General features: G+C 40.8%; 1 protein-coding gene across 2 annotated transcripts; it reads right to left on the bottom strand.

Moving 5' to 3' along the window:
• Positions 1 to 14,455: 14,455 nt before the first annotated feature.
• aire (autoimmune regulator) lies at positions 14,456 to 21,575 on the bottom strand. Of its 2 annotated transcripts, none has more exons than XM_076272497.1 (11): positions 21,418 to 21,575; positions 20,889 to 21,063; positions 18,503 to 18,640; positions 17,499 to 17,638; positions 17,079 to 17,194; positions 16,801 to 16,870; positions 16,487 to 16,609; positions 16,023 to 16,138; positions 15,708 to 15,777; positions 15,543 to 15,611; positions 14,456 to 15,414 (listed from the first exon to the last, which is right to left on the bottom strand). In XM_076272497.1, exons 1-11 carry the CDS (start codon positions 21,562 to 21,564, stop codon positions 15,331 to 15,333), a joined length of 1,248 nt encoding a protein of 415 aa, XP_076128612.1. In that variant the 5' UTR covers positions 21,565 to 21,575; the 3' UTR covers positions 14,456 to 15,330. The 2 variants fall into 2 exon arrangements, with proteins under 2 accessions (XP_076128612.1, XP_076128613.1); XM_076272498.1 differs by having other exon boundaries at positions 16,801 to 16,864.

The raw sequence follows: 21,575 nt of genomic DNA, 5'->3' as shown, positions 1-21,575 counted from the left end.
ATCTTCATAATTTTTGCGCATTATAATCATGATGTGTGTTTCTGCACAAAAAACGAGCAACGTCTGATGGGGTCATTTGTTACTGTTTGTGATGCAAAATTACTGAGGCAAAATTAATCTGCATTATGCAGGCATGCATTCGCTGTGTTGGATATCACCAGTTAACATGGACATCAGGATAGCTAGTAAGCTAGTAGACTAGTCTAATAGACTAATGACAAGTGTTGCTCTCTGTGGCGTAGTGGTGATAGTGTTTACTGCTTGGAACATTTAGCCTCAGTGAGACTCATGTTCGAAACCCAACAAAACCTTCGCTGATTTACTTTGACACATTTCCTGTTTGCACAACATTTTGTGTGGATGCTTAAGCAGACATGCATTATACATAGCGATTCCGCATGTTTTCGGCAAGATCTTGCTTCATATTCTGTCACGCACTGTAGGCTTGTGAAAATGTGAATCTCCAGCACTGGAAGGGCAGAGGCAGAGCAAAGCGTTGTTAACAAGTAGGCAGGGTCTTGTTGAATATTCACGGATTTTATGCAAATATCACAAGTTAACCTGCTCACCATCTAAACTGGAACACCGGCGCTATGGTGGGGCCTTCGTAGGGCGTGCCCCCCCTAGCGGTCATTGATGCCCCTCCTACCAGAGGCCATGGCGTGGCAAAAAAAATCCTTTTTAGTCATTATTTTAATATTAAATGTGCAAACTGTAACTTAAATTAATTCAAATTAAATGAAGGGGAGAACGCATCATTTTAGTTGTGCATAGCAGGTTGCTTGGTCAATCCTCATTGGTCGCCGAGTAGCTAAACGTTTTACATTTGAATTTGTATCTAAACGTTGAACTGCAGCGCGCAGAATCCATTGCATTTCAAGTTGTTGGTTGAATAAATAAAAATAGAACAGTTTGTCTGTCCTCATAGGCAGTTAGCCTATAATATTATCGACAAAAAATTGATTTACGAAAATGGCTTAGGCCTCGACCTCTTCGTCAACCTCTTACAGCAGCAGACTCGGACAATGTGGAACATTGGATGCCTTCGCGAGTGTGGGCTATCGTAACTGTAAACACGCCATGACCAAAGAGCGTGGATTTTATAAACATGAAACTTCGGAGGGACCACATGTCTTGTAATGCAATGTGGAAGGAGAGGGAGATGCGTTGCAATACAGGGAATGCAACCCTTGTCAATGCAAGTCAACTAAGGAACAATCAGTATTATGTGTCATCACTAGATGTAGTTGGGTTCTTGGTTGAAAACCAGTTGCCGCTAGATTGATGCTTTTGGCTACACAATGACAAGCCAGCTGGAATCTGCCACTCTATTTACAATGACAAACCTCTCGCCTGCGCGCGGAAGGTGCGTTTAAGTGGAGTAAAGTCAGATCTGCTACGTGGTGGAGAGCGGACTCAAAAGTAGCATCCATGTACCATGGCGTTGTTACATTTTGACATCGTAAAGTTCTCAAACTGTTTAGGTGGATAAACTATTTCTGACATGTCAGAGGTGAGTAAACTGCATTTATTTGCGTTTAGCCTCTACGACAGCCCTTGTGTCATCTGAGTGATCCTCCTTCCTCGCTGGAGTAGAGACAAACTTTATGCTACCCCACCCCTTTATACTTTTTTATTATCAACAGTATGTGTAATTAACATGAAAATGAACAATAAAAAAACGAAATTCGCTAAAGAAATAATAGGCCTAATTAAGAAAAGCAAAAAATATTTCTCAAACGGCAGTGCCCCCCCACCGATGACCCAATGCCCCTCCAGTAGATCTGCTCTGGCGCCGACTCTGGACAAAGTGCAGCCTGCAAACGGAGGACAAGATGTTTGGGCATTTTATTGTATTTTGCACCAGGAAGTGTTGTGTTGTAAAACACTAAACTTTGATCATGTTAAAGTGTGGTTGTGCAAACTGTACATTTAATCAGGTCGCGAGGTCTGACTCACCGTCAGTTTGACTGTTTTCTTAGTGATAATGGCATTCTGTCTGGCTTACCATACCACGCTGCAGTACGGTGGTTAAGCCGAGGTGCCGTACTCAAGCGTTTCTTTGAACTACGAGAGGAAATTGGACAGTTCTTGGAGAAAAAAGGCAGACCAGTAGCAATTTAAATGCCCGGAATGGGTGCAGGATCTGGCCTTTATGGTGGATAGCCTATTACACAGCACCGCCACCTAGCCTACAAAATTATTTGATCTGATGTAACCTAATCGTATCAATTGATCGTATTGCTCATGCACTGCTAACTTATTTATTATTTTATTTTTCATACATTTGCACATTTACATTTTTAAGGCAGGATGTTAACTTTCTTCATAGCTTCCACTTGAGTTTAGTGTGGTGAGTTGGTTCAGGTGGTCAGATGTAAAAATGTAGGCCTATCCACTCAACTATAAAAATAAACCAGTTGTTTATGAGAGTGAAATGCATTTTATTTCAATTTCATTGGCCTCTTTGAATAAATGTGTAATAATCTAATATATCCCTTGTGATTATGTAGGCTACAAATGTAGGCTGAAGGGTAAAGCATAGCCTACTGAAAAAAACTAAGCTGGAGATTTGGAGTTGTCAAAGGATGTTTTGCAATTATTTCACTGGTCCGGCCCACTTGAGATCAGATGGGCTGTATGTGGCCCCTGAACCAAAATGAGTTTGACACCCCTGGGGTAGACGGTTTATTGTGAACCTGTACAAATTGTCTGCGGTTAGAAAGGTATGATCTAAACCAAGCGAGTGCTGAGTCTTTAATACCTATCGAATGTTCAAGCCTGTGGAGTAGTATATTGTGGTCTATGGTGTCAAAGGCAGCACTGAGGTCCAGGAGGACCAATATTGATATATGTCCATCATCGGCAGCGATAAGGAGGTCATTAAAAACTTTAACTAAGGCTGATTCAGTACTGTGGTGAGCTCTAAAAACCAGACTGATATAATTCTTGATTTTTATTCATGTGCAAGAAGGTACCAATTTGTTTCGACACTATTTTTTCTAGTATTTTTGACAAAAAAGGGAGATTAGATATAGGCCTATAGTTGGCCAGGTTGTTAGGGTCAAGGTTAGGCTTTTTGAGGGATGGCTTAATAACAGATAACTTAAGCGACTGCGGTACGTGGCCTGATAGCAGTGAGTTATTTATAATCTGGAGCAACGCATTGTCCAAGAAAGGGAGAGCAGTCTTCAGAAGATGGGTAGGAATAGGATCTAGTAAACTAGTTGTAGATTTTGATGAAGAGATTGTGGAAGTGAGGTCTAATATGTCGATATGTGTAAATGAATTCAACGTTCGTCCCATCTGTGATTCAATTATATTTTCGCTACCGTTCAGCAATGGAGTATGAATACTTGGTGAGACTGATTGGTTGTTAATCTTATCTCTAATTGTTTCAATTTTGTCATTGAAAAAGTTCATGAAGTCATTACTGTTTAGGCAAATAGAGATAGATTCGGTTACTTCAGTGTGGCTCTTCGTCAGGCGGGAGATTGTGGTAAAGAGAAATTTTGTATTGTTTTTGTTTTCTTCGATCAGCGAGGAATAGTAGGTTGACTTAGCTTCGTTGAGTGCTTTTTTGTAGGTGATAAGGCTATCTTTCCATGCTTGGCGAAAAACGTCCAATTTAGTGGTACGCCATTTTTGTTCAAGTTTACGCGTTGTTTGTTTGAGTGTTTTTGTCTGTGTGGTATACCATGGAGCACGCCTTACTTGTTTTCTTATTCTCTTTTTCAGTGGTGCTACTGAGTCAAGGGTTGAGCGTAATGAGTTCATCACATCAGTTAACAAGTCGACCTCGGCTGGATTAAGGAAAGGGCCTTCTGATAGGCCTACCACATAAGTCCGGAATAGGGCGGGCGTAAGAAATTTTTTTTTTAGAAAGTCTGCATTAGTTTTTTCAGATAAGCCGCGGCTGTAGTATTCAGCTAAATTAGGTACTGCATGTTGTAATGTCATTGTAAAAGTAATTAGATGGTGGTCAGTTAAGGTCGGGTGTTGTGGCAAGATTGTTAACTGCTCTATGCTTATGCCGTATGACAAGACTAGATCAATAGTATGGTTATCGCGGTGCATGGGTGAATTAACATTTTGGCAGAACCCGACATGGTCAATTAGGGATTGAAATGCAATTGTGAGACAGTCGTTCACATTATCCATATGAATATTAAAATCACCCAATATAAGTATTTTTTCTGTTTGGGTAGTTAAAGTGGAAAGGAAATCAGAAAATTCCTCTAAGAATTCAGTGTAGGGGCCAGGGGGTCTGTACAATGTGACTACAGTTACAGGCTGATTAGTTTTCCAGTCTGGCGGTAAAAAATTTAGGACTAGAACTTCAAAAGATTTAAACTTGTGTGTGAGCTTGGGAGATGTGAGAAGACTAGATTGATAGATTGTAGCTACTCCACCTCCCCTGCCAGTGTGACGTGGTACATGATAATTCAAATGGGAGGGAGGTGTAGACTGGAAGGTATTCATCTGGTTTAAGCCAGGTTTCAGTAAGGCACATAACATCTATACGATTGTCAGTAATAATTTCATTAACCAAGGCAGTTTTATTTGACAGTGATCGAATATTAAGTAAAGCAAGTGTAAATTGCGTTTTTGGAGGAATTTGCTTAACCGAAGAAGTTTTTATCATAATAAGATTGCTACGAATAATTCCCCTAGTGGGTCGAGTAAGAGTTGTGTGTTGCCCCCTGCAGGTAACCCCCAGAACCTAGTCAACGTCAGCCGTTTCTCAGATGTAACCCCAGGGGCCTCATTTATAAAAGGGTTGCGTAGAAACCATCCTTCATTTGATCTTAGATCATTTCTGAAATGATCGTACGTGTGATTCAGAAAAAACTAACGTACGCACAAAAAAACGTGCGTACGCCACCCTTCCAGATGTGCCCATTATAAATCACTAATGAACGTCAACTTGTGCGCAGCCGGATGGTTTTAGGTCTTCGCCCTGTAAACACCCCCTCATCAATATCATTAGCATATGTGTTAATGAAATCAATGGCCTAAAAGCTGTAGCTTATGTAAAATTATATATTGAAAACATTGTATAGGCCTAGCCTTTGCCATCTGATGTTAACTAGCCTATATGTGTCAGTTCGAATAGCTTACCTAATTATGTTTTTTCCAGCAAAGCTTTCTGGAAAGAGATCGTATGCATCCATGTCTATTGTCCTCTGCTCGCTTTCATTCCTTTTGCTTGCAGTAATGTGAATAATCAACATTTCGTATGTTTAGGCCTACTTTGTAGAAAAAAAAAGGGTAGGCCTATGAAGGAAAGACCTCTAGGCCTATATAGTCCTGTACGTTATGGTACAGTAGGCTACATATCCAATGACCCAGGGTAATATGCTGATTTAGCCTACAAAACAGAGGACTAAATTATAAGCGTGATATGTCATGCAGGCTTAACGTTTCTTTTAGGGTAGGCTATTTTTTTGCTGAAAAAGTAGCCTAGTTCGCCTGTCATTTTTCATTCATTCTGCATATCTTTGCTATAATTTTCTTTCAATAATGTCCAATGGCTTAAACATTGTCCTTTATTGTTTGCTTTAGGCTTACCTTTAAATTTTATCCTACATTATTCAACTCACGTATTGTCATCTGATCTTGGGCACTGCCAGTCAAAAAAAGCAAACAGGTGCGCACTCTGCACCTCTTTACGCAACTCCGACGCAACACTAAATATGAAGATGCCCTGCTTTCAGAGGATAACTTCCGTCCCTTGGTTGTGTAGGCTATATATGATATAAAATATCTATAGCCTACATTGTATAGCTTACAGTCAAATATTACATTTTTGTTACGAAGCTGGGAATAGGCCTATGAGCGCAAATTAGGATGTAGTGGAGGCTAAACGCGAGTAAACGCAGTTTATCCACCTCTGAAATTTCATAAATAGAGTTTAGGCCTACCCACCTCTTATTAGAGTTTATCCACCTCTCAAAAAAGTTTATTCACTTTTAACATTCAAAACTGTATGATCAAATACTATCCTATATTCCCAATACTGCACAATAACCTCCAACATTATCAAACTGTTCAATGCCTTTTTGAATGCCTTCCTCTCCTAAACGAGGGCAATTGGACATTTGATGGTCAATATTAGATTGGTGAAAACACAAAATATACTAGATCACCTGTAAGAATGTTTCAATTATTCTATCGTAGGTCTTGGTGTTTTTTTTTTTAGATATTGTGAAATAAGTAAGCTATACGTCTTTTCACTTTCTTAAGTGGGCTATAGTTCTCATTAGCAGTTTTATGCCAAACCATGAAACAATAAGCTGCGTCCAAAAACGTCTTTAAAAATCTTCTGATATTGATCATGCATATGGCAAAGAAAGACATGAGATCGTTGGTCTTGGAATTTTGAAAATGCATCGCACTTAGACCTCAGATTACTTGCAGTACCCCGGCATTACCACAAGGAAATGGTCGTACGTCAAGTTTGAACCTGACGTGGAGATAAGCACTTTTCCACGTCAAAGACGGTTTTTATAAATCTGAGCGTTGGCATGGATTTGAGCGTACGCACCGTCTAAGATCAAATCTGTGCGTAAGAACGCTTTATAAATGAGGCCCCAGGCCTAGGCAGTTAAGACCCACGATACCCCCTCGAAGTTATTGTAGATAGCAGGGACCTACTGTCGAGCGAAGTCGCACGTCTTCCCTCTGCCGCGCAGATAACCTATTGCTCCTATTTTTAAATATCCCCCTTGGAAGTTGATCAGGCTTCCGTGGTGGATTTATTGAGATGTTTATGAAATAAGGAGCGACTACGCCTAGGTCTCGAACAGTTGGCTAACGTGCAAAGATGTTTGACCCTAGAATTTATCTAGAGACACAGGTTATAGGCTACTTCTTGCTCAGGTTTTATAAGGATGGAGATTTTGTTACCGTCCAGCAGCACTCAAGTCCAACTAACCCAAGTCTTAGACAGAGCAGATGAATAACCACAGAAGAAACCAGTTATCTTACCCTCCTGCTGGAATTCGTAGAAAACCCAAGAAAAGACAAAAATACTGCTTGAAGAATTGGATGCCAAGGTTAAATGAGTTCTTTACTTTTCAGCACTTTGGTGATGTTAACAAAATGCGGCGTAATATCCACTTGCAGGTTACAATGTTGTAGAAAATATAAAAAGAGTAAATCCACAAAAGAGAGTACAATAAAAATAGTAATCCACAGATGGAGAAGAGAATACAATAGTAAATCCACAAATGGAGAAAAAGGTATATAAGAAAAAAGAGTAAGTCCTCAAATAGGGAAAAAATCCGCTGATTATCGTTCTGCAGTCTCTCACTGTCGGAGTAGCAGTGCGATCCCGGCAACAGGTGGTGCGGAGTTATACGATCCGCGGCTTCAGCCTGGCACAAAGTTCCAACACTTGGCTTCTCAACGAAGTACGGACAACGAATCCTAACAATCAAGCGTAACAGCAAAAAGCACGTAGCAGTAGAAGAAAAAAGAAGAAGCAGCCCCGATCGTTTAGTTCGGCCCCTATTTATACTAGGTGGACTTGACTTCCCCCACACATTCCTGAGACAAATCAATCCTATTTTCCCACGACAGTTTAGAACCTTCTAGAAGTTCCCACGATGACTGGGAATATTCTGACGGTAGCTGGGAATATTCTCACGGTAGCTGGGAAAATTCTCACGATAGCTAATACATTCTAGAAGTCACTGATCTTAACCAACAATTTAAGATGACACGCATTAACATACTTCTCCGGGTTACATTTCGGAGATGATACATTACATTCAGGTTTACAGATAGTTTCCAGAGGTTACACAAACAGTTTACATTCAATGGCAATTATAACCATGTGACACATTACATTTAGCAACATACACTTTTACAGTCATCAAGAGAGATCGGTTACATTCTTACAGGTTACAAACACTTATGGCATTAACTCTTCACACAATGCAATCTGAATACATTGATTTAAACAGTTTAAGGCACTTTACCCATTTCACAGTTTGAGACATGCAATTCTTTACATGCATAATTTCCTAGACTTTACAAGGTCAGGCTACTAAAATACTTGTAATGATACATTTCATTCATCGCACTTTATTATTTATTATGAGGTCATTGTTTGCAGTTATGGTTCATTTTCCATTCTTTTATTCACATTCAATAATCATCAAGTATTCCTGAGGTCAGGGTGATCTGGTTCAGTAATCCAGCACATTGTTTCAGCACATTCATTCACTTCCACGCTTTCAGGTGAACTCAATTCAAGAGTAGGTTGCAAGGTCATTGGTTTAACATTACGATTCAATTCCTGGTCAGTTTCTTTCCTAATTTGCCTAATCATATTTTCTAGATCAGAGAGATTACCTTGATAGCTAGCGCTGAATCTAGCCTTTCTGCGTTTTCACCTTGTAAGAAATTGTATTGTATTGATTTTGTGCTATCGCTCTGGGGTCCATACGGTTGGTTTTCTGGCAACACGTCAGTTGACAGTCTTGGTACAGACACCCTCTCTATTTGGCCTTGTATGCCCTGTATACCTGGGTGACTGTTAGGACGGCAGAGATCTGTGTAAGACATTATCTCTGCTTCCTGGATCTCTGGTTCGTCAGGAACTAGCCTTGGTTAGGTGACGGTCTATGTTCCTTGAAAGGAGGGCAGTACCCTCCCATGTGGGATGGATACCGTCTCTTTTCAACAGTCCAGGTTTCCCCCAGAAGGAGCTAAAGTTATCTATGAAGCCCACATTGTTATTGGCACACTACTTTGACAGCCATCGGTTGAGGTCCGAAATTCTGCTGAGCATTTCATCACCTCTTTTAATAGGTATGGGTCCAGAGAAAGTTACAGAGTCAGACATCTGTTGCGCGAACCTGCACACGGAGATAAAGTTTTGTTTGGTGATCTCCGATTGACGCAATCGGACATCATTATTGCCGGTGTGGATGACTATTTTCGAGTATTTACGATTAGCTTTAGCCAGCACTTTCAAATTTGATTCGATGTTGTTAGCTCTGGCCCCAGATATCTATTTTACTATGGCCGATGGAGTCGCTAGCATCACGTTTCGTATAGTAGAAGCGCCAATGACCAGAGTAGCAGGTTTCTCGGGGCTAGCTAAGGTTTCTCGGGGCTAGCTAAGCTTTTGAATGGGATTCCTATAGGGCTACTACTTTTTTGATACAATCGCGTCAAAATCGCTATTTTTCAAATACTATGAAGGCTCGACACAACATGAAACTTTGATCGAAGTATCATCAGTGTCTCTACACATGAACTCGAGCATTGAGAACATTGTTGGTGTACACAGAGTTTACTAAAAGAGAGGTTTTGAACAACTCACTTGTTTTTTCTGCTCGCTGCCATAATTGCCATCTTGCAAGGAGTGAGTTGTCCAAAATCTTTCTTTTTAGTAAACTATGTGTACACGAACAATGTTCTTAATGCTCGAGTTCATATGTAGAGACACTGATGATGCTTCGATCAAAGTTTCAAGTTATGTCGAGCCTTCTTAGTGTTTGAAAAATAGCGATTTTGACTGACCATGTAGCCTATTAAACTACAGTTTGACTCGGGTACGTTTGTAGCCTATTTAAAGTGACAAAATCTATGACTAAAGTTTAGCTGACAATATAACATCCTACTCCACTGTGACTTCGTTCATGACACTCCTGTTAATAGGCTAAACTATTATTCACATTTGCTCAAAGATTTCATAAGTATAAGTCCTTTTCGCTCCCTACGTTGATGTATTCCAAGCGATCTGCTTCAGGGGCGGGGACGTAGTAATTGAAACACCATGCCTGGGTACGTAATCGCTCTCAGGGACGCCCTCTGTTCGCTGGTTGGTCGGCTGCCCAACTGCCGAAGTAAACGAGCGTGAATCAACCTATTCCAGACGGAGTACTGTAGGGAAAAGAAATCGACCGGAAGTACGTAGACAGGCCAAGGCCAGGCTAAGTTTTGATGCCTTCGGTGAGAATCTACAATGTAAATAGTCATGAAAATAAAGGAATCACATTGAAATGAGAAGATGTGTCCAAACTTTTAGCCTGTACTGTATCTCATAATTATGACATACTACTTGAATGACTTTCCTACTGAAAGATAAACATGTCTTTGAGTGGCATGAAAAATAAGCCTGTCAAATCGCCAACAAATTGTTGCACATACACAGTCCTAACCAGTAAGGTGGAGGTATGTGCTTAGGCGTGATTCGCCTGAACCAGCAGCATCCATCATTACCCTACTACGTTGTGGTGCCTACTATCACTGAAGATACTTATCTCATAATTATGAGATACTGTAATGTGATTTCTCTTTTTTTTACTCATGTGAATGCAGTGAGATTCTGTAATAGCTAGATTATTCATTGGTATTTTAGAAGAATGGAGTGGTTCAGCTCAAACTAACCCATATTTCCCCATTTTTATACAGAGTAAAGGATGGTGAAAGTGTTTGTCATCCTTGCTGGAAACACTCTGAACTCCCACACAGAGTTTTGGCGGAGTCTGGTGAGAAGGACTAATGCAAAGGAAGTGGACCGCTCCGAGAACTGTGATGTCACCCTCACATTCTGTCCAATTGTGTCACGAGTCGGAACTGACATAGAGGCAGCCATCAAACTGATCCCCAGTGAGTACAGACAGGAGCAAACATGGAACATTTGTAACTTTTCACAAGAGTGGCAACAAATGTGAATTAGTGTCAAACCCATGTTTGGTCCACACCTTAAAGATATTCAGTCATAGAGAAGTGAAGGAACTAGAATATTTATTATTCACATATAAGAAGCATGAATCAGAATGGCACTTATTAATTAAAAATGAATCAATTCTGAAAATAGTTGCCAGTTAATTTAATACTTGACAACTAAGTGATTAATTGATGAATTGTCATAACTCTTGGTGCTTCCAAATAAGATGAACTTTTTGACGGCTTCATGATGATCTCTGCTACCAGAATGAAGACAAAGAGCCAATACTACAACTGCATTATTACAACTCAAAGCAATGAGGGATTGTAGTCATGTATGATTTTATTTTGATGCATAATAACGGAAATAACCTCCAGCTATAGTTTTTTTTAGTGTTGTGTATGTCTCACTGCTGCTTTGGAGTGGGTACAGATAGTTTTTCAATGCAGTTGATAATAAGTGGTTCAGCAGAGCAAGATATTTTTAATGACCCTACTGTACTTGTGGTGCACTTTGGGAAAGTGTAACACGCACAATAGGCTACGTGCACGAAAGGCTCTCTGTGTGCTCCTTTGTTTCTGGTGGAGCCAGGTGTGTTTGAACCTGCTAATAAAGGACAACTTTATTTTTAATACAGAAATACAAACATTGAGAATAGCCGGATGGCTGAAACATCTTCTCTTGCTCTTTATTTAAAAAAGTTGCTCCTTTTGCAAAGACTTCGTCTGGTCACTTTTCCAGAGTGCGAACCATTCATAGCCTCTTCGTCACAGTATTGGTTCGCACCTGGACTTAAAAACTTGTCATCTGTGCACAACAATACTTTTTTGCCTAATACAGAAATACACCTGCGATATACTGCTCAATGAATTACATTCTAATTTGATTTCACTACCATATTTTAGCGAGAAGTTAGATATCTGTAAAAATGGGAGGGGTAACATACATAAGTTTACACACCCATGCTAAAATTGACTAAAAAGAGGAATAAAAAATAATCTTTTGGAAATTGATCTTAATGCCTTAATTAAAACAAATAGAAAAATCCAGCCTTGAAGGACACCAATTTTCTTTGTGAATCAATAATGTAAATAAATAAATGTTCTTCCTTAAAATGCAGGGGGCATAAGTATATACCTATGTTAAATTCCCATAGAGGCAGGCAGATTTTTATTTTCAAAGGGCAGTTATTTCATGGATCCAGGATACTATGCATCCTGATAAAGTTCCCTTGGCCTTTGGATTTCAAATAGCCCCACATCATCACATACCCTTCACCATACCTAGAGATTGGCATGGGGTACTTTCCATAAGATCATCTCTCAATGCAAATCAAACCAGCTATTAGGCTAACTGAAATAAAACCATGCCAATCTCTAGGTATGGTGAAGGGTATGTGATGATGTGGGGCTATTTTATTGGGTAAATTAAGTAATTTTGCAGATCTCGGTCCAAAAACAAGCTCCGGGAGTGATGGATAAGTCTGATTCCCATTTAGTAAATGGTAGGCTTAATGTGTTGTCTGATTGTAAAATTAATTTATAGATTTTAGAGAGTTGTAGTTGTTTTGGGGAGGTTTTGTTGATTAGCTCTGAGGTTAAGATTAACATTCTGAATGTTATTTTTTGATTAGATGGATGATTTGATTTTTAGATATTCCCAGTTTGTTGTTATGGAACACGTGATGAAGCTGTGTGATGCCCATTCTTACCCATGTGTAGAAATAAAGTGGTTTCTTGTTAACTGTGAAATCCAGGTTGTTCCAAATAGGACTGAATTTAGATTGCGGTGCCTGTGATATAATGACATTTCCACCAGGCTGTCAGAGCTGTTGGTATTGTTGGTGTTTTGAAGCAAGGGTGTTTTTTGATTATCTGACTGCAGAAAGGTAAGTCTGAAATCTGGGTGTTTTTTTTGACAAATGCATCGTTCAATATCTAACCAAATAAGTTCAGAAGGGTTAGGATATATCCATTTATATATACTGTATATTGAATTTGATTAGCCAGAGAGTAGTGGTAAAAATGTGGTGCTTCCAAACCTCATACTTTGGGTTTCTGTAAAGTGCTTAATTTAATTCTTGAGGGTTTTATTTTCCCAAATAGAATTTGATAATGATGGAGTCTGGAGGTTTAAACTAGGAAAGGGAAGGATGTATTGGAATCATTGAGAGAGGGGTAATATAACCTGCTGCTATTGTTAATGACTACATGGACCCGGTTGGGTGTTGCACTAGGAAATCAGCATGTTACAATAAAGATTTATACGTGTGTTTGAATTGTTATCATTGGGCATACGGGATATTCCATGTCAGAGTGAAAATGTAAGGAGCAGAATATAACAGAAGATGCCGTTACAACACAGTTAATGAGCGCACATGAAGAGCCTTTCGTGCATCTGTGGCATCTACCCCCCCTACTGTTTGTACTGTTTTCAATGTCTCAGTGTGATAGTTACTTATCATCATGTTAAACTGTCATCATGCCTTCAAGTTAAACTCGCTCTGTATTTAAATAAATTTACATTTAAATCGCTCTGTGTTTAAATGTGAAATCCTCTTTTTTTTTTCCCTGTAGCAACCAGCCCTGGAGTTCTGGTAGCACTGCACCCAACCTTTAACCTGGACTATATTGTACCAGATATCAGAAGATTTGTACTGCGTCCAAACATCCTCACTGTCAACTGCTTGTTTCACGAGGGCGAGCTACTGAACTGCCACTGCAATGCCACTGCATTAAGACAAGTATCTCAATACTTATTGAGCTTTCAGAGGGAAATTATCCCTCAACCACGCCGTCGCGATCCCCGTCCATCTCGGAATCAGTGCTCTAGTTGCCTTGATTCAATATTGCTAACAGAAAACCCCCAATATATCTGTGTGGCATTAATTGTTGTAGTAATTGTATTAATCTTGAGTGCTTTCTTCATAATACTGAGTTCTACCAGGGCCATCTGAATACAGCAAGTTTATGTATGTGATCAAATTACACTCATCATGCATGCCCTGTATGTTGGAAAAAATACATAATGACATGCTACAGTATACAGTAACTCTGTGATACTTTCACCACCCTCAACAGATGTCATTCTTTACACAAGTTCTTTGATAGTGTGGCAAAAAGTAATAAACAAAAAATAGACAATAGCAAGAGTTTGGTCATAGATTTCATTGGTCTAGAAAAAAGCTTACCGAAAAAGAAGAAGGGTTCACTGGCCTGTTATTCAGTGAGTTTTTTCAGTGAGTGCATTACTACCACCATCTGCTGGACTGAGGTGTAATGGCAAGTGTACCCTTTAGCCTCGTAATGGCCGCCGGGTGAATAAGGCGAATTGCCAGCTCAACCACTGATCCCTATCAACGTCATACCATTGTACTCCACATTGTCTCCATCTGTAATGTGGTACCTAATTGGGTAACTCCAGATGGTGTTAGAAACAAGCCCCATGGAAAGCCATTTTGAAAAAGATGATTGTGGTAAATTTCGAACTTTTTGGCTGATGTAACTAGCGTTGCATGGGCCATTGAAATGAATGGGGGGTGGTACCTCATCCCTCTCTCCAGTTCTGTATCCTACCTTCATGGTCTGGACACTCAGTTCACTTTTGGTTTCCAAGGGAGATAACTTCTGGTGAAATTAAATCTAAGTTATACATTCAAGTCAATCTTTTTGGAAGTACAGAAAACAAACAAAGAAGAGATCATTTTGAAAGGAAAAGTATTTTGAATTTTACTTGTGTCTGAAAATCTAGCTTTGGAAAGCAAGTCATCAGCTGGGTCTCTGTTTACAATACAAGATGTTGATAGCTTATCAATTCGGAAGAGTGAATTCTGATAATAAGCTAGGATCCAATCAGATCACATTCCTTATTTGCATAAGAGGAACAAGCACATAATACAATTCTCTGAACAAAAATAATCAATTTTCTTAGTCTCACCATCATGCTGTTTTGATTCAGATCTTAGTGGTATTAGCTTCTTCACTAGTGCATTGGAAAATTGCATTGGAAAAACAGACTTTAGAGCTTGTCTGGCTTGGTCTGAGTTGGGCAGAAGATGTCAGTTGGTCTGACTCAGACTTGGGTCCCTGTGGGCCCTGTACCCACTTGTTGTACAGGAAGCTGACACCTCATTTGGGTATCTGACACAGGAAAGATTAAAAACATGATGTCCTTCTGTTCCTTAGGGATGAATTACAATGCGGAAACTAGGCATCTTCGCCAGGTGTGATGGTCAGTGCAGTTACATAAGCAGAATCTGATTAAAGCACCAATTGGATTATTATTAGATTATTATTAGAATTTTAGATATTTAGGTTGACATGCTAAGAAAACTAGTTAAAATCCAGTTTCCATCATGACACATCTTTATTCAGGATCATGATAAACTCCGACTGTACTCAGAGTAGCTACATGACGGATCGAATCAGCTTGAAGCGTCACACAAGATCAAGAACTCTGTGTTATTTTTTTCCAACTTCTTAAAACTAGATTTCAATATGAAGACACAATTTACATTACTTTCTTTAATCAGAGTAAAGACTAAAATCAGACTGAAATTCGATTGTTTACATGTAACCGCATTGACTGTTCTAGAGGGTGGTGGGTGTGGTCTCATGAGGGGTGTGGTCAGCCTCCTAGGACTATGGGAAGAAGCCCTGAGAGTCAGTGAGTGGGCGGGACAAGTTATGGAATGCCCACTGCAGGATGGTGTCTACAGAGGCCTGCTGTAACAAACACACACACACACACATTAATGAGGAACTTCATAAATGCATAGAATAGCATGAATTGCATAAAGCAAACACACACAAAACTACAAGAGACAAAGCACAACTTTGACACACATATGTACCTCTCCTGCCATGGAGTCATTTTCTTCTTTCCTCATGACTGAGACATCTTGCTCTGCTCCATCACAAACCTAGAGACATAGGGAGAAAGAGTTAGCAAAAAACACACGCACACACACACACCCACATACATATTCAACAATTCAACATCATTGGTGTGTGTATACCTGTAGAGTGTGTGTTTGTTCCTCTCTTCTACTCCAGGAACTGCAACAGGATCTGCATGTGCTACTGCCTCTGAATCACACAAACACACGTGGGCCATGACACACCATTTACCAAAGTCTTCTTTTTGGTCAATTTATGTTCTGGGAATTACTGGTATCTTGGTCGTTGAGGTTATCTGGCTTTGGTTAACAAGGCAATGCACTCTCATATCTAGCCAGGTTGTGCTATCTTCAATTACACCCAAACAAAGGTCACCCACCCACACACATAGACATGCCTACACACACACACACAGAGACAGAGGACAGTCTTACCCTGAGAAGTGGCACTGGCCATGGTATCCCTGGTGACACTGGACACAGGTGATGATGTCACCACTGCTAAGGTGGCAAATGCCACAGAGCACCCTCACACTCCCCTCACCAAGACCCTGCACGTACACACGCACACACACACACACACACACAAACACATAGACATATGAGAGCACACACCGATCCATACATATGCAGCAATACAGTATGAACTCCACCACCACACACACACACACACACACACATACATACTGTACATACATATGAGCACACACATACATACTGTACATATATATGAGCACACACAGATGTGCTCACACACGAAAAACATTCACATACTGTACATATAGCACACACACAAATTATATGAGACAATTTTTTTGTTCTGTGACAAATTTTGCAGTGGGCACAATTCACATAAAATAAAAGAAACATTCCTACGCTACATCTTCCTGCAAACACACCTGAGGAGGATGCTGGGAGGTGTTGCTGTGGGAACTACAGCTGGTTGCCATGACAGCAGAAAGTGACGTAAAAAAGGAGAAGTCCACTGTGGAACTGCTGCAAGGCTCCACCCACTGAGATTGCTAAGGTTGGGAATATGTTTGATTTATTATTATTATTAAATTAATATTATTAATAATAATAATAATAATAATAATAATAAATAATAATGATACTGATGTTGCACCTTTCAAATGCACAAAGTGCAACAAAGCATAACTATATCCTTATGCATCCTTAGTTAATGCACAGTAAATGGGTGAAGCATCCTTACCTGCACAGGTGCAGAGGTTGTCTGAGGCGCCACCTGAGTGCTCTGGCACTGTCCACATCGCCAGCTGCCACTTGGGAAGAATTAACACACAAGAAGACACATAACACACACACACACACACACACACGCACAGTCACAGATATGCAAGCAAACACAGTGGAGTATAGACACACGATTAGGACTTTCATACACTCTGACACTTACATATATGTACATACACTCATACACAGGCACACAAGTGCTCAGTGAGAGAATGAAAGATTAAAGGTCACATGTACCTGGGTATAGAGGTGAGCGGGGGATCTAGACAGCCCAGGTGGAATGCTCGAGGACAACCATCACAACAGATGAGCTCCCCGCCATCTTTACATACTGTGCACTCATCATCATTAACCTACACACACGCACACACACGCACACACATGCTCATTATAAATCTCATGATACACACATCACTGACACAAATCGACTAACACACGTGTTATGCTATGACGCACATACAAACACACACACACTCAACAGATACACACACTCAACAGATACACACACTTAACAGATACACACACATGCAACGCTACGTGTAGGGCTATTATGCTGAACATTGCACAAACATTCACACACACACATGCAAACCCACATGCACAAACACACATACGGACACACTCAGTGAACTGTACCACCTCCCTATGTAAACTCACATCTCCAGTTCGTGTGATTGTGCTGCTGCTGAGTAGCTCCCCCTGCTGGCCACCGTGTGTTACTGCAACCTCCGGCTTCACTGCAGTACAGGGCTCCTCCTGCTGCTCTGAACCATCACAACCATTCTGCAACGCTGACACTGAGAAACAGACGCACACAATTTAAGTACATCTCAGACCTAGCCGACAGTTGAATGTCTGATCAAGTCTGGCCGATCGATGAGTGTCTGTAGCTCCAATCTGTGCAGTGTGCGCACCACACCACCAACACTGACAGACCTCTGCTGAATCGGCGTTGCGGAGCTGTTGGGGTTACTAAAGGGCTACACTGATTGACTGGTTCCTCTGCCTATTCTTAGAGGCACAGGAGCTTAGAAAAACAGTGTAAACATCAGATATTCTCGTAAGGGGATACAATCCGGGTAGTTATCGTCTTGCTTCTGGATGACTGGATCTAATAACAGTTTCTCCTCAGCCTCACTCTCCTCCTCAGCCTCACTCTCTTCCACAACTAAGTCCCAAGGCTAACAATACCAGTGCCATTTGCAACATACTGTAAAACATATTTTTGATTGAAAGTAGATTAGGCCTGGGTGAGCAAGACTAGTGTGAAAATGGTAACATAGCCCTGCTTGGTTTGTGTTTTGTTTATCAGCATATTGCGATAGCAGAAGAATGCTGCCTATGCCCTAGTTGATGGTGGACAGTCTTTGCGATGCGGACAGAGAAACTTTTTTTCATAAATGCAACACACCAGGCGACCTGTGGTCAATTAGCAAGTGGTCAGTCAGCGTCATAGCTAGTGCCCTGTGCTTTGGAGCATACTCACCTACACATACACACACAGAAAAATACACAGGTGTATGTCTGCAAACAGGCACACACACACAGAAATACACACAAATACAAACATACACACATATGCACTCTCTCTCTCTCTAACTCTCTCTTTCTCTTTCTCTGAAGAACATCATTAAGTGGGACCCTTGACCCCTGGTATCTACCTGCACTGGGTGGGGCTTCTCTTTTCTTGTTGCGGGAAATCAGCTGTTGTCCATTTCCACTTCTCTTCCTGGCTCTGCCCTGAGCTGCAGCTGTGGCCACGAGAGAGTGCCTCTGTCTGGAACCCCAAAAACTCCGGTCTGACACACACACACACACACACACAGACACACACATGCACACACACACATGCACACACACACACATGCACACACACACACACGCACACACACACACACGCACGCACACACACACACACACACACACAAACACATACTGAAATGTATAAACTGATACATTCAAATTATATAAAATGTTTGAATCCATGACAGCACTCATCAGTACTTTTTAAACTTTTTTAGATCGCCCCATGGATGTTTCCGGCCAGCCGCCATTCTTCAGTGTGCTCTGGCGAATTCACCTTTGACACAAATAGCCGTGCTTACAGTAATATTACCTGTTCCCCTTTGACCCTACAGACAGTCCCCAACCAGGGCCGGTTCTCCCTATACGCACACTACGCAAGTTGCGTATAGGGCCCCGCAAGTTAATGAAGGCCCCCTCCCCCGTCTCCTCTTGAGTTAACAGACAAGTTAGTAGGCCCTATACAGTTATAGCGACAGTGCCTCATACATTAAGAAGACTAGCATGAAACCGAATTACCATTCAGGGCATGAAAAACGGAAGAAACGCCACGATAATGAAAGCGGGAACAGCAGTCGGGTAAACTTGCGTTCGTTCCATGATTTGATGTCAACATGCGTCTCTCCAGCGCGTGTTGCTGGTCTAGCATAGGCCTACCTAACAGGGAAGTGAATCCCCTGATCTGTCTGCGGCTTGTTTGCCAGCCTTTCCCAGTCACAGTACTTTGCAAAGTTGTGAAATATAATCGCATATTCCGTTTGTTTGAATGCGGGCGACTGGCTACATTAAAAAAAAAAAAAGACCGCATCTTTAAATGCGTTCATAACGTGCAGCTCGGGATGAAACTAGCAGTTTTTCAGCAGAAACATGCGAGGACCCGTCGAAACTAATAGTTGATTTCACTCTTCCCATACATTTTTAAAATAACTAATTGTTTTACAATGTTTCAGTCAAGCTTTATAGCCTACAACTGAACGTATGCAAAATGGAAAGTAGGCTAAATGTATTAACTTTGATTCGCTGTGCTGCATGGACAATAGATGCACATCGTAAATTAGGCCTATATGAAGTATTAAAAAGATTGTTTAAAATAGTCTACGTTTGAAAAAAATATTGAAATAATAAGAGAATCAGGGGAGCCAGTTCATAGCCTATGTCTTTGGCAAGTAGCCTACTACAGACACACAGGTGAAGAACAGTCAGCCAGAAGGCTAGGCTACTAGAACTGCATTACTTCAAGTGTCAAACTGCAGATTTCTCAGTATGAAAACCGCAGTTTTGGAGAAAATATTTGCAGTTCTTATGCAGGGAATGCAGTATTTTAGACACACAAAATTGCATTGTACTGCATAGTACTGTACTTTACTACAGAAATGCAGTATTTTGGACATTGAAATACTATACTGCACTGTAGCCTACTGGTATAACTGAACTGTATTGAAAAAACTGCAGTTATTTTTTGCAAGGGGATATGTAGGCCTACAGCAAGCATCAAAAGCAAACAGCCCAGACACTGAAACTGGGCATTTATTGCTGTGTGAAGGTGATTCGCACACAATTATGTTTCTTTCTCCTAGTCCTTTATAGGGAAAAACACTATATTTGGTAACTTCCATAGACATCAAAAATCGGGTGGGATGATTGTATTGGGAGCACTGAGGTGTCAGACGATACTGTAAAAAATGGTTACAATTTCGCGCTCAGAGTTCAGGTAGGAGGGCCCCTTAGCAGGATTTTGCTTAGGGCCCCATGGAGGTCTGAACCGGCACTGTCCCCAACAACAACTATTGTGTACATCACAAAAAAACAACAATTATATACAACAACCCACAATAAGACAACACTTGTTATAAGAAGCAAGTCAGGATCATTTCCTCATTCACTCCATGGAAGGAATGACAGCACCGAGGGAAAGTATCCAAAACGCCTCCCTCAGTAACAAAAGTTTGGCATTTTACTACCTCAATACCCCAATACCCTCATTACCCATGCACTGCAATCCTCAGCACCCAGTTCAATGTAGATTAAAGTGTTGAGCGCGTTATTGCTGGGGTGTTTTTCTGTTTTATAAATTCAAATTATAAATGTGTAGATATAATGTAAAAATAAACATTATTTTTATTTATATATTATTTATACCTCCCCCCCCCTCACACACACACACACACACACACACACACACACACACACACACACACTCACACACACACACACACACACACACACACACACACACACACACACCTCTGAAAATTCTGCTGAGTAAGGCCTGTAGTTTGGGGTAGCTCTGCTGGTTGTACTCCTTGGAGAGATTCTTCCAGAATGCCTGGATGGTGTCACCGCCCTGCTGGAGAACCCAGGAAAGGAGCGAGTACACGGCCTTATGAACCCCTTCCCTCTCTCCTCTCTCCACGGTCTCCTGTGAAAACAGTTATGCATGAGCATGTGTGGGTGTGTGTACTGTATGTGTGTGTGTGTGTGTGTGTGTGTGTGTGTGTGTGTGTGTGTGTTTGTGTGTGTGTGTGTGTGTGTGTGTGTGTGTGTGTGTGTGTGTGTGTGTGTGTGTACGAAAAACAAACAGCAGCAAACAGCAACTTCATGCAACTCCCCATTCTCATAATGTCACTTAAACTCATTATACACAAATACACACATACATGAAAAGAGTACTGTATTTTCTAGTATGTTAGATTCAACTTCAAGATAGGATGAAGTTATTGGTTCTTTAATGAAGGCTGTCTGTTAACTTGAATGAGATCTTCTGATTGGTTACCTTCAGAAGAGATTCAGGGATGATGTTGTGGTCTGCTAAGCCATATAGCAGAGGGAAAGGGTCGTCTATCACCATGGCAATGTCTGTCCTGGACACCTTCAGCTTGGTGCGTAGGTCAAAATCTCCCGAAGCTTCAGAGTGGGACATGACAAGCAGAG

This window comes from Alosa pseudoharengus, unplaced genomic scaffold (genome assembly GCF_046254945.1).
Source record: "Alosa pseudoharengus isolate Yale_2024_CS ecotype anadromous, Long Island Sound unplaced genomic scaffold, YU_APseudo_1.1 YU_APseudo_1.1_scf_7, whole genome shotgun sequence".
NCBI lineage: Eukaryota > Metazoa > Chordata > Actinopteri > Clupeiformes > Clupeidae > Alosa > Alosa pseudoharengus.
The sequence above is the reverse complement of the archived record's forward strand: the minus strand, read 5'-3'. Positions and strand labels throughout refer to the sequence as shown.